The sequence below is a fragment of the Pelophylax lessonae genome (assembly GCF_965119305.1).
Source record: "Pelophylax lessonae genome assembly, chromosome: 3".
Classification (NCBI taxonomy): domain Eukaryota; kingdom Metazoa; phylum Chordata; class Amphibia; order Anura; family Ranidae; genus Pelophylax; species Pelophylax lessonae.
In genome coordinates this window covers 392,302,482-392,318,122 of record NC_138770.1, presented here as the reverse complement: position 1 = coordinate 392,318,122, position 15,641 = coordinate 392,302,482, and the positions used below count along the sequence as shown (strand labels likewise).

At 46.0% G+C, this 15,641-nt stretch overlaps 1 protein-coding gene across 1 annotated transcript in view; it reads left to right on the top strand.

The window, feature by feature from the left end:
* The first annotated feature begins 365 nt into the window (after positions 1-365).
* The window catches only part of BEND3 (BEN domain containing 3), a 29,114-nt gene continuing 13,838 nt past the window's right edge, over positions 366-15,641 (top strand). The window contains 1 exon segment of the mRNA XM_082252108.1: positions 366-634. Within this exon segment, the coding sequence (XP_082108234.1) occupies positions 461-634 (174 nt within the window). The 5' untranslated portion in view covers positions 366-460.

Here is a 15,641-nt window from a genome sequence, read left to right as displayed (position 1 = left end):
CTTTATTGAAGTGTGTATGACCACTATTAGGGAGATATCCCTGTCAACTTTTCATGTTCACTGATATCACCAGCTGTGAGAAAAATCCCAAATGTTTGGTTGTCAGCAGAAGAGGAAATCTTTCATTGGGGACACTCCCTCTGTTGTAGGGATTTCCTCTCACTTCCATGTTTGGCTCTGGCACAGAAGTGAAGGGACATTTCCCCAATAGGATAGAGATACAGTCCTCCCTTAGTGTATGCCTTCAGTAGTAGTTTGTGGTCAGTCCTGTGAATAGTGAGCTGTGAGGGAGGAAAGTTTGCAGCCAGTCATGTGAGTGCCTCCAGTGGAAAGCACATGAGCGCTGTGTCCTTGCTCGGTGTCCCTCCCCCCGCCGTGGCACTGTGTAACGTCTAGTGGCGAGAGGGCAGGGGGCTGTTCCCACCGCAGCCTCCTCTGTCTCCTGTGTCCTTCTGCGGAAATGACACACGCGGAGTCCCGTCACGTCACGCGAGAGCGCACGGACACGCAGCACACAAAGGCACCAAGACACGCCGGGAGAGGAGCCGTGTACAGCGTGCACCGGGCGGGAGGGAGCGTGTGGGGGGGCCACTCAGGAACATTGCTGGATTCCTGTCACACGGCTATATGCGAGGTAAGTCTATTCCTGCAGCTACTACAGACACAAGTGCAACCCACCCACACTGTGTCATCATTGTCCCAACTTCACTGTCTGCTAGGAGAGCACTGTGAGCCCATTGTGACGGCCGACGTCTGCTGTCATCGTGACGTCACGGCCCGCCGAACCAAGGGGAGTGATCATGTGACTGGCAGAGCATCACTTAGTGTCAGGTGTACAGTATACAATTTTTGCACTTAGTGTCGGTGTACAATCTTTGCACTTAGTGTCAGGTGTACAGTATACAATCTTTGCACTTAGTGTCAGGTGTTCAGTATACAATCTCTGCACTTAGTGTCGGTGTACAATCTTTGCACTTAGTGTCAGGTGTACAGTATACAATCTCTGCACTTAGTGTCAGTGTAGAGTATACAATCTTTGCACTTAGTTTCGGTGTACAATCTTTGCACTTAGTGTCAGGTGTTCAGTATACAATCTCTGCACTTAGTGTCGGTGTACAATCTTTGCACTTAGTGTCAGGTGTACAGTATACAATCTCTGCACTTAGTGTCAGTGTAGAGTATACAATCTTTGCACTTAGTTTCGGTGTACAATCTTTGCACTTAGTGTCAGGTGTTCAGTATACAATCTCTGCACTTAGTGTCGGTGTACAGTATACAATCTTTGCACTTAGTTTCGGTGTACAATCTTTGCACTTAGTGTCAGGTGTACAGTATACAATCTCTGCACTTAGTGTCGGTGTACAGTATACAATCTTTGCACTTAGTTTCGGTGTACAATCTTTGCACTTAGTGTCAGGTGTACAGTATACAATCTCTGCACTTAGTGTCGGTGTACAGTATACAATCTTTGCACTTAGTTTCGGTGTACAATCTTTGCACTTAGTGTCAGGTGTTCAGTATACAATCTCTGCACTTAGTGTCGGTGTACAGTATACAATCTTTGCACTTAGTGTCAGGTGTTCAGTATACAATCTCTGCACCTAGTGTCGGTGTACAGTGTACAATCTCTGCACCTAGTGTCGGTGTACAGTATACAATCTCTGCACTTAGTGTCGGTGTACAATCTTTGCACTTAGTGTCGGTGTACAATCTGTGCACTTAGTGTCGGTGTACAGTATACAATCTCTGCACTTAGTGTCAGTGTACAGTCGCTGCACTTAGTGTCGGCGTACAATCTTTGCACTAAAGCCCCGTACACACGTACCGATTGTTGGCCGTAAATATTCGGCCGCCGACCGATCGGCCGATTGTAGGCTTGTTAGTATGATGCTTCCGACAGCGCATTTTCGGCCGAACAGAATCTGTCGTGCAGACTTTAAAATATTTGTTGGCCATCGCCAGAACGACCGATTGTTCGCCAGTCAGTACAGATTTCGGCCGACAGACAGCAGATTAGCAAGACTGGGCATGCTCAGAAAAGAAAAAAGACAAGGAAAGTTAACCATCACATGACATCACTTCTGCAGTCGGCTGTTGTTGGGCGACAAAATTCGTGTGCAGTCTTTTGCAGTTTTCAACAGACACGACAGCCCTGGACAAAAGACGGCCGATCGTTCGGCCGACGATCAGTACGTGTGTGTACGGGGCTTTAGTGTCGGTGTACAGTATACAATCTCTGCACTTAGTGTCGGTGTACAATCTTTGCACTTAGTGTCGGTGTACAATCTTTGCACTTAGTGTCGGTGTACAGTATACAATCTCTGCACTTAGTGTAGGTGTACAATCTTTGCACTTAGTGTCGGTGTACAATATTTGCACTTAGCGTCTGTGTACAGTATACAATCTCTGCACTTAGTGTCGGTGTACGATCTTTGCATTTAGTGTCGGTGTACAATCTTTGCACTTAGTGTCGGCGTAGAATCTTTGCACTTAGTGTCGGTGTACAGTATACAATCTCTGCACTAATGCCTCGTTTCCACTGAGTGGTACGGTACGGTTCGGTACGGTACACATTGCGTTTCCACTGCCAATAGTACCCTTTTCATGATAGGCGTGGTGTAGCTGGTCACAGCAGGAAAGCTGTGATAGACGATTCTCTGTCAACCAATCAAAGTTCTGCAGAGTGTAGCTCCACCCAGTTGGTATGGGTCTAATGTGCTTTGTACCCCAATGAAAGGGTACCAAAAAGTGGTACGGTACGGTTCGGAATTAGGGTACCATTCATAATGGAAACGGCATAAATAGCGTACCGAACCGTACCAGAAAGCTCAGTGGAAACGCACCATTAGTGTCCGTGTACAATCTTTGCACTTAGTGTCAGGTGTACAGTATACAATCTCTGCACTTAGTGTCAGTGTACAGTCGCTGCACTTAGCGTCGGTGTACAGTCGCTGCACTTAGCGTCGGTGTACAGTATACAATCTGTGCACTTAGTGTCGTGTACAGTATACAATCTCTGCACCTAGTGTCGGTGTACAGTGTACAATCTCTGCACCTAGTGTCGGTGTACAATCTCTGCACCTAGTGTCGGTGTACAGTATACAATCTCTGCACCTAGTGTCGGTGTACAGTATACAATCTCTGTACTTAGTGTCGGTGTACAGTCGCTGCACTTAGCGTCGGTGTACAATCTTTGCACTTAGTGTTGGTGTACAATCTTTGCACTTAGTGTCGGTGTACAATCTTTGCACTTAGTGTCGGTGTACAATCTTTGCACTTAGTGTCGGTGTACAATCTTTGCACTTAGTGTCACTGTACAGTATACAATCTCTGCACTTGGTGTCCGTATACAATCTTTGCACTTAGTGTCAGTGTACAGTGTACAATCTCTGCACTTAGTATCCGTATACAATCTTTGCACTTAGTGTCGGTGTACAGTGTACAATCTCTGCACTTAGTGTCCGTATACAATCTTTGCACTTACACACGCGTACACACGAGTCGAAATTCGGCCGGGAATTTTCGTCCGACGACCGATCTGCCAATTTTCGGCTTGTTAGCATGATGCTTCCGACAACCGACTTTTCGGCCGAAAAAAATCTGGTGTGCAGGCTATATCATTTTTGTCCTCCGTCAAAACACGGCCTATTTTCATGCAGTCAGTACAGATTTAGACAGGGAAAAATCTTATGAGCAAGACTAGGCATGCTCAGAGAAGAAAGAACACAAAGAAAGCAAACCAACACATGACATCACTTCTGAAGTAGAATTTTGTCAGTCAACAAAAGTCCAGTGCAGTCTAGGCACATTCCAACCAACAAAACACAACTCTGGACAAAAGACGAACGACTGGTCGGCGGAAAATCGTTGCGTGTGTACTAGGCTTTAGTCTCGGCGTACACCCTCTGCACTTAGTCTCGGCGTACACCCTCTGCACTTAGTCTCGGCGTACACTCTCTGCACTTAGTCTCGGCGTACACCCTCTGCACTTAGTCTCGGCGTACACCCTCTGCACTTAGTCTCGGCGTACACCCTCTGCACTTAGTCTCGGCGTACACCCTCTGCACTTAGTCTCGGCGTACACTCTCTGCACTTAGTCTCGGCGTACACCCTCTGCACTTATGCCCCATACACACGTGCAGATTATCTGCAGACTAAGGATGCACCGAAATGAAAATTTTGGGCCGAAACCGAAAATGCAGGATGCCCTTGGCTGAAAACTGAAACCGAAAATGACTTTTTCCCCCAAAAAAATGTAAAATGGATAGAACAGGGGCATACACCAAAAACAGGCAGGCGCACACCTGTTGCTGCCACCCTGTCACAGTATATGTACTGTGACGGGTTGGCAAGAGGTTAATTTAATTACCAATGGTATTTGTATTATGAAGCATGAGGGGTTAATGTATTGTCACTGCTGGTCACTCATCTATTAGTGACCGACCAGTGGCAGGTAATTAACCCCTTTGTGCTGCATTAGTGCAACCAGTATCAGTGTTAATTAACACTGGTTGCACTGATACTGGTTGCACTAATGCAGCACAAATGGGTTAATTACCTGCCACTGGTCAGTCACTAATAGATGAGTGACCAGCAGTGACAATACATTAACCCCTCATGCTTCATAATACAAATATCATTGGTAAGCTGCCTCAGCTCCCCCCCCCCCCCCCACTGCCCCAGCTACCCCTCCTTGGGTGTCCTTCATTCAAAAGTCCCGCCTCTGGCCGGGGACACCGCCTCTCAATGACGTCCCTACTACTCTGTGCATTAGTGAATGGACATACCAGGCGGGAGGGCGGGGCGAGCGGCCGCTATAGATATTACTATGTGATCCTTCCCTGTGCATCCCTGTAAGCCTGTCAACTATGTGTGAATGAGAACAGAACAGAACTGACCTGACACTGGGCGGGGGGAGTGGCCGCTATTAGCTGTAACTATGGGAGCGTTTCACTTCCCTGACAGGCATGTATCTCCGCTGACAAGGAAGTGAATCGCTCACATAGTTACAGCTAATAGCGGCCGCTCCCCCCGCCCGGTGTCAGGTCAGTTCTGTTCTGTTCTCATTCACACATAGTTGACAGGCTTACAGGGATGCACAGGGAAGGATCACATAGTAATATCTATAGCGGCCGCTCGCCCCGCCCCCCCGCCCGGTGTTAGGTCAGTTCTGTTCGCATTCACACATAGTTGACACTGACAGGCTGACAGGGATGCACAGGGAAGGATCACATAGTAATATCTATAGCGGCCGCTCGCCCCGCCCTCCCGCCTGGTATGTCCATTCACTAATGCACAGAGTAGTAGGGACGTCATTGAGAGGCGGACGGCCGGCCAGAGGCGGGACTTTTAAAGCCTGCCCTGCGCTGCGCTGCGCCCTCCTCCTTCTCCAGGGCGGCCATTATTTTCGGCAATGTTAACTCATTTTCGGCCGATAATTTCGGTGGCCGAAATTTCGGTGCATCCCTACTGCAGACTTACCAAAACCATATAATATGAGGTCAAACCTAAACACTTTCAATTTGTATGCAATCCGGCAGGCCCTTGCACTACATAGAAAAGGTAAATCTGCAGACAAAAGTCTGCAGATAATCTGCATGTGTGTATGGGGCATTAGTCTCGGCGTACACTCTCTGCACTTATGCCCCGTACACACGTGCAGATTATCTGCAGACTTACCTTTTTCTATGTAGTGCAAGGGCCTGCCGGATTGCATACAAATTGAAAGTGTTTAGGTTTGACCTCATATTATATGGTTTTGGTAAGTCTGCAGACAAAAGTCTGCAGATAATCTGCACGTGTGTATGGGGCATTAGTCTCGGTGTACACTCTCTGCACTTAGTCTCGGCGTACACTCTCTGCACTTAAGCCCCGTACACACGTACCGATCGTCGTCATACAAACGTCGGCGGACGAAAGATCTGCCGATTGTACGCTTGTTAGTATGGTGCCTCCGACAGCTGTCTGCGCACATTCTGCGGACAAGAGTCTTTCTTGCAAACATGAAAATTTTTGTATGCCGACACTAGAACGGACGATTGTTCGCCAGTCAGTACAGAATTCTGCCGACAGACCGCAGATTTGCAAGACTGGGCATGCTCAGAAAAGAAAAAACACAGGGAAAGTTAACCATTACATGACATCACTTCTGCAGTCGGCTGTAGTTGGCGGACAAAATTCTTGGGCAGTCTTTGCACTTTTCAACAGACACCGACATCCCGGGGAGAAAAGACGAACGTTTGTATGCCGACGATCGGTACGTGTGTACGGGGCTTTAGTCTTGGCGTACACTCTCTGCACTTAGTCTCGGCGTACACACTCTGCACAGGGTGGGATCCCTGCACTTAGCAGTCTTGGTGTGGGGTCTCGGAGTTGGATCGTTGCACTTAGCAGTCTCGGCGTGGGTTCTCGGCGTGGGATCCCTGCACTCTAAGCAGTCATATATCACAGGGATGTATTGAATTTTATTTATTTATTTTTTTCTATTATGACCGGGGGTGTACATTGTAAGGGGCCCACTTCAAACGTGTTGCAGTGAAGCAAAAAACATACATTTCTGCATTGCAGTGCCATTCATTTTGAATGGCATTGCAATGTACTAAAGCAACGCAGGTGCACTGTAGCTTGATGCAATGCACAGTAGTGCATTATATTAGAAAAAAAGGTCATGCTTTGGCAGCTCATTCCTTTTAATTAGGCTGCCTTTATGCGGTGCATGTTAAAGCTTGACGAAATGGGGTTGATTTACTAAAACTGGAGAGTTGAAAATCTGGTGCAGCTCTGCATTGTAGCCAATTAGCTTCTAACTTCAGCGTATTCGGTTACGTTTTGATAAACAAACTTGGAAGCTGGTTGGCTACCTTCCACAGCTGCACCAGATTTTGCACTCCCAGTTTTAGTAAATCAACCTCCATGTGTCCTAATACACAGCAGAGAGATAAATGAACCTCAAAGGTAAACAGGTATTTATTTTAACCAGTTTAGAATCTAGGATGCACCTCATACCCTGTCAAGTCTTTCTTTCTCTCCTTAGTCTCCACACCCACACTTGCTGCCTATGAACATGAAATATGCAAAAAAGGTGCAGGCACGATTTTTCACATTGCACCGCACCAAATTGCATGGTACTGCGGTACTATGTGTTTTCGTAGGTGCGAGCGCACTCTAATGGCAGATGCGTGGGAGCACCATCAAGCATTAATGGCACCCACTTGCACCTGCAAAAGCAATGCTTCTTTTTTTTGCATTGCAGGAAAACACGCAATTTTTGCACTTATTCCACTCACTGCACCTGGTGTCAATAAGTCCTTTAAAGCAGAAAAAAATTGTTTAGGTTTGTTTTTAAAACCGTTGTAAACCCCAGTCTTGAAATCTGAACAAAGCACATATATCTGTAGTGTTTACTTCTCTCTCTCCAAAGCTCTAAGTGTTGTTTCTCTCTGGTGCTTCGTTCCTCTGTTATCGGCATGAGTCATTTGTGATAAGTTTTCCCGACACAAGATACATTTCTGTAAGGAGGGAGCTCATCACGGAGCTTGTCTATTCACAACACAATTCTTCTGCTGTGTGAAGGGGGTGTGTTCTTTCCTCCAATCCCACACTGTAACTGCAGTCTCTCCACCCCTTCCTCTGTGAGACTAACAGATGAAAAAGAATTTTAACATGATTCTGCCTTTTTGAAGGGGTGTAGGAAAGAGCCGGCACCTGCTCCTGTCAGCGGCTTGTGGGGGCGGCTGTGGACGCCACCAGCCATCCATCCCATCAGCAGGTCCCTTACTGTGTGCATGTTAAACTATTGGGCATCCAGTCGCTAGGATTGCTGCCTCTGTACATTCCTTCCACTCAGTGCCACTGTAACTGAAGCACATTTTTTTCAGATGTGAGTGTTTGTTTTTTAATACCTGCTAATCCTTGCACCCTGTGCTGCTCTCTTCCAAACTGAATGATACAAACTGACCAAACTAACACAGATCAGTTTCTGTGCTTTGTGTGGTCAGTTTACAAAGAAAAAAGGTGACTGGCAGGATCAACCAGGTACTTCAGATAGAAGAAGTACATGAAAATTATAGAAATTATGATTTATAAAACACATATGTGAACACACACATGGAAAATAAGAAAATATTTATGGTAAGTGGTTCTAAACGCAGTTTTTTTTTGTTCATCTTAAGCGCCCATTCAGACTGGCGCAACACGACTTGCTGGGGCGACCTGTGAAGTCACAGTGCACAGCGTGCACCGCGACCTCGGCGCGACTTGCAGGGACTTCATATAATTGAAGTCAATGCAAGTCGCCTCCAGGTCGCCCCAAAGTAGTACAGGACCCTTTTTCTAAGTCGGAGCGACTTGTGTCGCTCCTATTAGAACGGGTCCTGTACTATTCTATGGCGAGCGACCGACCGCGACTTGTCAGGCGACCAAGTCGCCTGACAAGTCGCGCTAGTGTGAATGGATCCTTATGCATTCTATGGATTGAGATAAAAAACCTTCAGTGCAGCAGCCCCCCTAATACTTACCTGAGCCCATCTCGGTCCAGGGATGTTGCACAAGAGCCTCGGCTGTCTGGGAATCTCCTTCCTGATTGGCTGAGACACCACAGCAGGCACCATTGGCTCCCGCTGCTGTCAAAGTCAGTGAGCCAATGAGGAGATCGGCCGGACCAAGCCGCGGCTTCGCGTTTGAATAGACACACAGAGCAGCGGCTCAGGTGCCCCCATAGCAAGCTGCTTGCTGTGGGAGCACTTGGCAGGAGGGACCCGAGAAGAGAAGGATCTGGGGTAAGTATAACATGTTCGGTATTTTTAAACAAAAAAAAAACAAGACTTTAATATCACATTAAGTGCCGGTTCACATTTGTGCGATGGAGGAACGCTGCGAATATGCAGCTTGATCCCACATCACATCCGCACCTCTGGCAGTTCACACTGCCATATGCGATACGCAGGGGGTGTCAATTAAAAGTTAACGACACCCCCAGTTGCGATCGCATATCGCAGTCCGATCTGCAAGTTCGCACAGAATCGGATCGCACTAGTGTGAACCACTATGCGATCCGATTCTGCTGCGAATAAAAAAAAGCCTCATGTGCGAGTTTAGTGCGGATGCGGTGCAAATTCAGCCATACAAAGTGTATGGCTGAAATTCGCACCGCACATCAGATCGCATGTAATTTAGGAGCAGTACACTCCGGATTACATGCGATCTCCGCAATCGCACAAATGTGAACCGGGGCTAAGGCCCCACAATTTTTTTTAGGAGCAGTGCAGGCTGTATATAATATGCGTTTTCATTAAAGGTATGCAAACAGGATTTTTTAGGGCACAGCTCCTAAAACGCACAAGTGTACATAGGGCCTTATTTGCTCCTTCCTCCCCATTCTCTTCTCAACTGTTTTTTCATAGTTTCTTAAATTTTTACTGTGCATACAATTTCTTTGAAATATTTCCTTTTTTTCCCTTGAACCTCAATCTTTACAGAAAGTGCCACCACAAAAATAAAGAAATGCCTGCCTCACCTCTCTGTCATTAGTAATAACAAAATCTTTGCTGAATAGCTAACCCCATAGCTGAAAAGTGTCTGGAACGGGGCCATGGGAACTGCCGGATGTCTTGTAATTTGTGTCCCAGGGATGAGGAGGAAGCTGGCCTGTGTCTGTAACGGTACCGCCGACCCACAGCGTACTTGTGGGTTTTCGTCAGTATACGGCTTCCTACATTCTGAACATAGATGGAGATTCCAGCTGCCCTACATACAAAAACTAGCCTGAACTTAGCTTGTATGTGTCTGAAAGCAACTAACTCTTTATTGAAACACAGGCACAAACAGATATACACTGTGGGACAACCCCCTCCCCCTTAGCAGCCAATACACATACACATATACATCCCATAATAAGTATCTTAAGGCAGACAGAACAACAATAGAAGAACAATGGGATGCAGGTACTTCCACTTTGCCAACAGAGGCCGTGCACTGCTGCACCGCTGAAAGTATTTGGCCCAGGGTGGGCTGAGAATCACCATCCACCACATCCCCGTCCATCCCCAGATCCATGGCAGCAGGGACGTCTGTACCAGGCAGACTGGGTGAGGGATCCGCTTCCAGGCCGGGCTCTGGAACTAAAGCCGCTCCCCCCGCACCACCATCCTGCGGGCCCGCAGCTTGGGCGTACGTGAGCTTCTGGGCATAATATAACATGTCCTTGGTGCCCTCTTTGCGGGGTTTACCGGACTTACCCCCAGGATCCTTGCCCTTGTCCGTGGCGCGCGGCGTCCCCTTCGACGTGGAGGCCGCAGCGCCATGTTGGATTTCCAGGCCGGTAGATTCCTCACGGTTTTTCCGGGTAAGCATCGTGCGGATCGAGGCGTAGAGGATACCGGTGGATTCCCCAGGAGGAGAGGAAGGCGTCGGTGCCGGTTAAAGGTAAGGTGGATACCGGAGGAAGGATCGATGAACAGGGTAATAGCGGGAGCTCCGTGATGCGCGTCCGCTCACATGCCTTGCTTGGCCACGCCCCCCCGGGATGCAGGTACTTAACAATAACAAACCCAACCCCACTAGCAAAGGTCTCCTGCAATATTCTAGCAATCTGAAAAGTCAAACTGTTCATCTTCATATATTTCCTGAGGGACATTGTTCAGAAATATTATTGTCCCAAGTGAAAGAGCCCCTCACTCTTTCAACACAAACCACACATATAGAACCCAGGATAACCGGGGTAGCATGAAAGGCTGAGTCCAGTGTGGTTGTACAGCGAGTCTGATTAGTGCAGACCAGACTGGGGTTCTTGGTCACCCTGTGCTCCTAATAGACACAGGGTGACTTACACATAGGAGGGGCTGGGGAAGCTGGTCAAGGAGTTTCCTGATCTCTCTAAAGTAATCTGTGTTCCACAGGCCCCCCCAATCAAAGTGACTCCCGTCACAGTATCCCTCTCGGTCCGGTGGATGGCAGCATGGAGCCCACCCTAGAGAGCGGATTGACATCAGCAAGGACCAGGAAGCAGTGTGCCGTGTTTCAGAGCATGCGCCTTGCAGTGGTGGGGCATGCATGCTCCCTTCTCGAGCTTACTGTGAATGGCTCTGATTTGTGCACTCCAGCCAGGGGAGGACTGGGGCAGGGGGACAATTGCCCCCTGGGCCGTTCTGATGTCCTGTAAAAAGGCTGCACCGCTTCTGCCACAGACATGCCTATAGGATTCCTGGTGAAGAGAAGTAAAAAGTCTCTACCACTGACCTACTGTGTGGAGGATGAAGACAAGGACAGAGCGCAGGCCTCCCTCCCAAGCATGGATGGTGTAAACTGTGTCTGAGCAGAGGCCGGTTCCGTGCCCCACTAGAGACTCTCCTCCCCTGGCCAGCCCCAACCCAGCTGTCCCAGTTCCCCCCAACCGCCCCCTGCTGGCCAGGTTTGGAACCTGGATTCAGCAGGTCAGTAGAGAGTACCTGGAGCAGGGCTTCAGCCTGGAATGGGGGTCAAGAGGATGGCGGAAAGAGGAAGAGTGGGGCCAAGTCGCTGCACCATGGGCCTCTGGTTTGTACTTGCCCCCTGGGCTGGAAGTTGCCAGTCTGCCCCTGACTCCAGCACAAGTGTTTTCAGGTTTTTATTGCTGATTTTGTCCCGGCTGGTGGAATTTCTTTTCACTTCCTTGCATAGAAACACAAAAGCAACTGTAGAGTGCCAGAAGTGACAGTTACCTACTATCCATTGAAAAATTTCCCTTCGATTTAGGTTCTGGTGGCAGCTGAATTTAACCACTTGCCATCTGTGCACTTAAACACCCTTCCCATCCAGGCCAATTTTCAGCTTTCAGTGCTGTCACACTTTGACTGACAATTGCGCGGTCATGCTACACTGTACCCATATGAAATTTTTATCATTTTTTTCACACAAATAGAGCTTTCTTTTGGTGGTATTTAATCATCTCTGGGTTTTTTATTTTTTACAAAAAAAAAAAGAAAAAAGACAGAAAATTTTGAAAAAAAAAAAAGGTTTTTCTTATTTTCTGCGAGTAAATTTTGAAAATAAATTTTTCTCCTTCACTGATGTGCGCTGATGAGGCGGCACTGATAGGCTGCACTGATGGGCACTGATGAGGTGGCACTTATGGGCACTGATGAGGTGGCACTTATGGGCACTGATGAGGAGGTACTAATATGCCGCACTGATAGGCGGCACTGCTGGGCACTGAGAGGTGGCACTGCTGGGCACTGAGAGGCGGCACTGATGGGCACAAATAGGCGGCACTGGGCACTGGCGGATGGCACTGATGGACACTGATGGGTGGCACTGATGGGCGGCACTGATGGGCAGCACCATCAGTGCCCACACTCAGTGCCCATAGTGCTGCCAGTCAGTGCTCCTCAGTGCCTAGATGAGCAGGCACTGATGGGCACTGACTGGCAGCACTATGGGCACTGATTGTGGGCATTGATGTGGGGCACTGATGGGGGGGGCAATTTGTGTATGTGTTTTACCTCTAGTAATCAGGGCACTGGTGATCAGTGCCCTGATTACATTGCTGTGTGTCCCCGGCGCTGTGAGGCTCCCCCTCCTTCCTCACACTGCAGGCTCTGTGTGAGGAAGGAGCGCCGGCGATGAGAGATGATCTCATATGTTTACATATGAGATCATCTCTCATTGGACGGCTTGATCACGTGGTAAATGGCCGCTGTGATTGGCCATTCACCACGATCTGTGATCAGCCGTGTCCAAGGGACACGGCCGACACAGATTCTCCCCGATGCGCGCTCGCAGGAGCGCGCGGGGAGAGTCTTTCTGGGAGGCCGTTTAAAAACGGCCTCCCGAAAATTTAAGTCTGCGCTGCAGCCGTATATAGGCTGTAGCGCGGATGGCAGCAGGTTAAAAAAAAATTCCCTTCAGCTTCTGTGCGTGTGACAACTAAATCTTCCCAATGGGAGCAGTCTGCAATAAAATCAGATAAATAAAATGCAGCGCCAGAGGTAAAAATTATTAATCAATAAATACAATAATTAATGTATATATATATCTTGTGACTGTATTTAGTGCATAAAGTGACAGTGCGCAAATTTCATATTCCAAAATCCAGATCATAAAAAAATAAAATAATAAAAAGTCCACAATTAAATATCAAACAGTTAGTGAAAAAAATCTTCTTTGCTGGATAATAAATATAAAGTGCTGGTGCTCACTCCACACACAAGTTGATCAGTGTACTTCTGTGCTCAAAAACAGCTCACCTTAATGTCTGACCCATATATTTCAATGAGTCAGACAAGCTTTAACAATCAGTAATAACACACAGCCTCCTCCACCTTCCTCTTTTAAGCTCAGGGATGCAGGATCTCACACAAATGACAAGCTGTAACTAGCAATAGTGACACACAGCCTCCTCCACCTTCTTCCTTTGAGCTCAGGGATGCAGGCTATGATTGGCCGTGGTATAAAAAAAAAACAGGAGAATACTTCTAGTGCTCTCTGTAAACTGTATTACTTAACAGGACACACATACAGGTTGCACCCACATGTGTCTGAGCTGGGATGCAGCGTCTGTGCGCAGGCTCCGCCCCGTAAGTGTTACGTCACCACAGTAACTTCATCAGCGGGGTGTGGCCTTAAGGTGAGCTGCTATTGAGCACAGAAGTACACTGATAACTTGTGTGTGGAGTGAGCACCAGCACTTTATATTTATTATCCAGCACAGAAGAATTTTTTCACTTACTTTTTGATATTTAATTGTGGACTTTTTATTATTTTATTTTTTTATGATCTGGATTTTGCAATATGAAATTTACGCATCTTGTCACTTTATGCACTGAATACAGTCACGAGATATATATTTAATTATTGTATTTATTGATTAATAATTTTTACCTTTTGGCACTGCATTTTATTTATCTGATATCATTTGGATGTAGTGAAAGCACTGAATGTATGCAGCCTATGGATTATCATTGTTTAATATTTAGTTTTTGGATTGCACTGATTATAATTCCTTTAGATTTTAAGTCTGAAATAAAAACTGTATAGGTTCTAGCCCTTCCAGATCCTACACAAAAACAGAAAAAAGGTTTTGTCCAAAATCCCCTTTTAATTGCACAATATCCATGTGTCTGTCATTTGCTTCTTTACTCCTATCCCCTATATCCTTCTCCCTATCTGCACTGATCTTTGCCTTTCATATTTTTTTATTATTCATCCTCCTTTTCTAATGTTTTTATTTCTTTTTAAATTGTAAAAGTGTAGCTAGAAATTTACCAACACTAATTTTTTACAGGGAGAAAGACTTAATATGTTGGTGAAGAATGATGTGACAGAATTTGGAAGTTTGGCATGAACACATACTGGGGGGGGGGGGGTAACTTTGTTTTTATTGTAAGCTAGCTGGTAAGTGGGCTGGGAAATCTTTTTCTTTGTTCGTAATATCCAAAGAGTCCGGCCGAGTGCTGCTAAGCCATTCACAGTAACCTGTTTATTTTTTTAAAAGAATACAAAGCTTTCTGTGATTGGCTAAAGAGGAGATTGTGACATCATCTACCTGGCTTTTCACTTCAGTTATTCAGAGAAAGCTTTGTATTCATAAAAAGTGAATGGCTGAGCAGCGCTCAGCCCAGCTTGATTTTATTTTGGGAGTGGGATGGGCAGTCCCTTTACTGCTGCTGAAACACAGCGCTGTATACTGTAAATAGACAAAAATACTATCAAAATTGCCCATGGGACTCTTCTTAAAGGGTACATCAAAACAGCAAAATAGGTATAAAAAAGCTTTTATTTTTAATATCCTACCATTAAAATCAATCTTTACCAAATATGAAGACAATTTAAAGAGAACAAAGACTGATTTACTATTGTCAGTATGTTAAACAAAAGCAGTTCATTATTCCAATATCATATATTCTTTGCGAATACTCATATTGGAATTCTTCGGAATCACAGTTGAATACAAAAATGTAGCGGATCACAAATCTCAATACGTTTCCTGTATTCCATTCACTTAATCAGGAGTGGATGCTATTGACGGTATCTAAAGAATAAGAGACCAAAATTTTGAATTTTAAAGAGAATAATAATGTCACAATAGCAACCATAGGGCCAGATACTTACAAATCTGCTGTGGAAATGAAAACAAAAAAGTAGCATTTCCAAATGGTGACCCCCAGCTGTGAGAATAAAGCCTTTGAGGATCAACGGGACAAACAGGGGGGGGCAGATCAAGCGCAGCTGGAGAATAAAGGTCACCATAGCCCATGGTAACACTAGAGGTAGGCTTGAAGCTTACAAAAAAGGTGAATATTTCATTCATTACATTCAACTGTGAGTCTGGGGAATTCCAATATGAGTATTTACAAATAGGATAAGAAATTCGAATTATGAACTAGTTTTGTTAGCAATAATCAAAAAGATGATTGTGCTATAAGTTAGAAAATTGATACCATGCGATACCTACATCCCAAATTCAATAAATAGTATTTTTTTTACCAAACTCCCCTACTTGGGATTGGTAATGTTGGGGCTGTGTGGGGACTTTATTGGTATCATACTTAAAATATAGATCACTACTAATACAAATATAAAAAAAAGTTGAGATTTTTAAGTTACAAGCTAAAAAAACATATATTACACCACAAAAATATACATAAAGAAATATACATATATTCGAA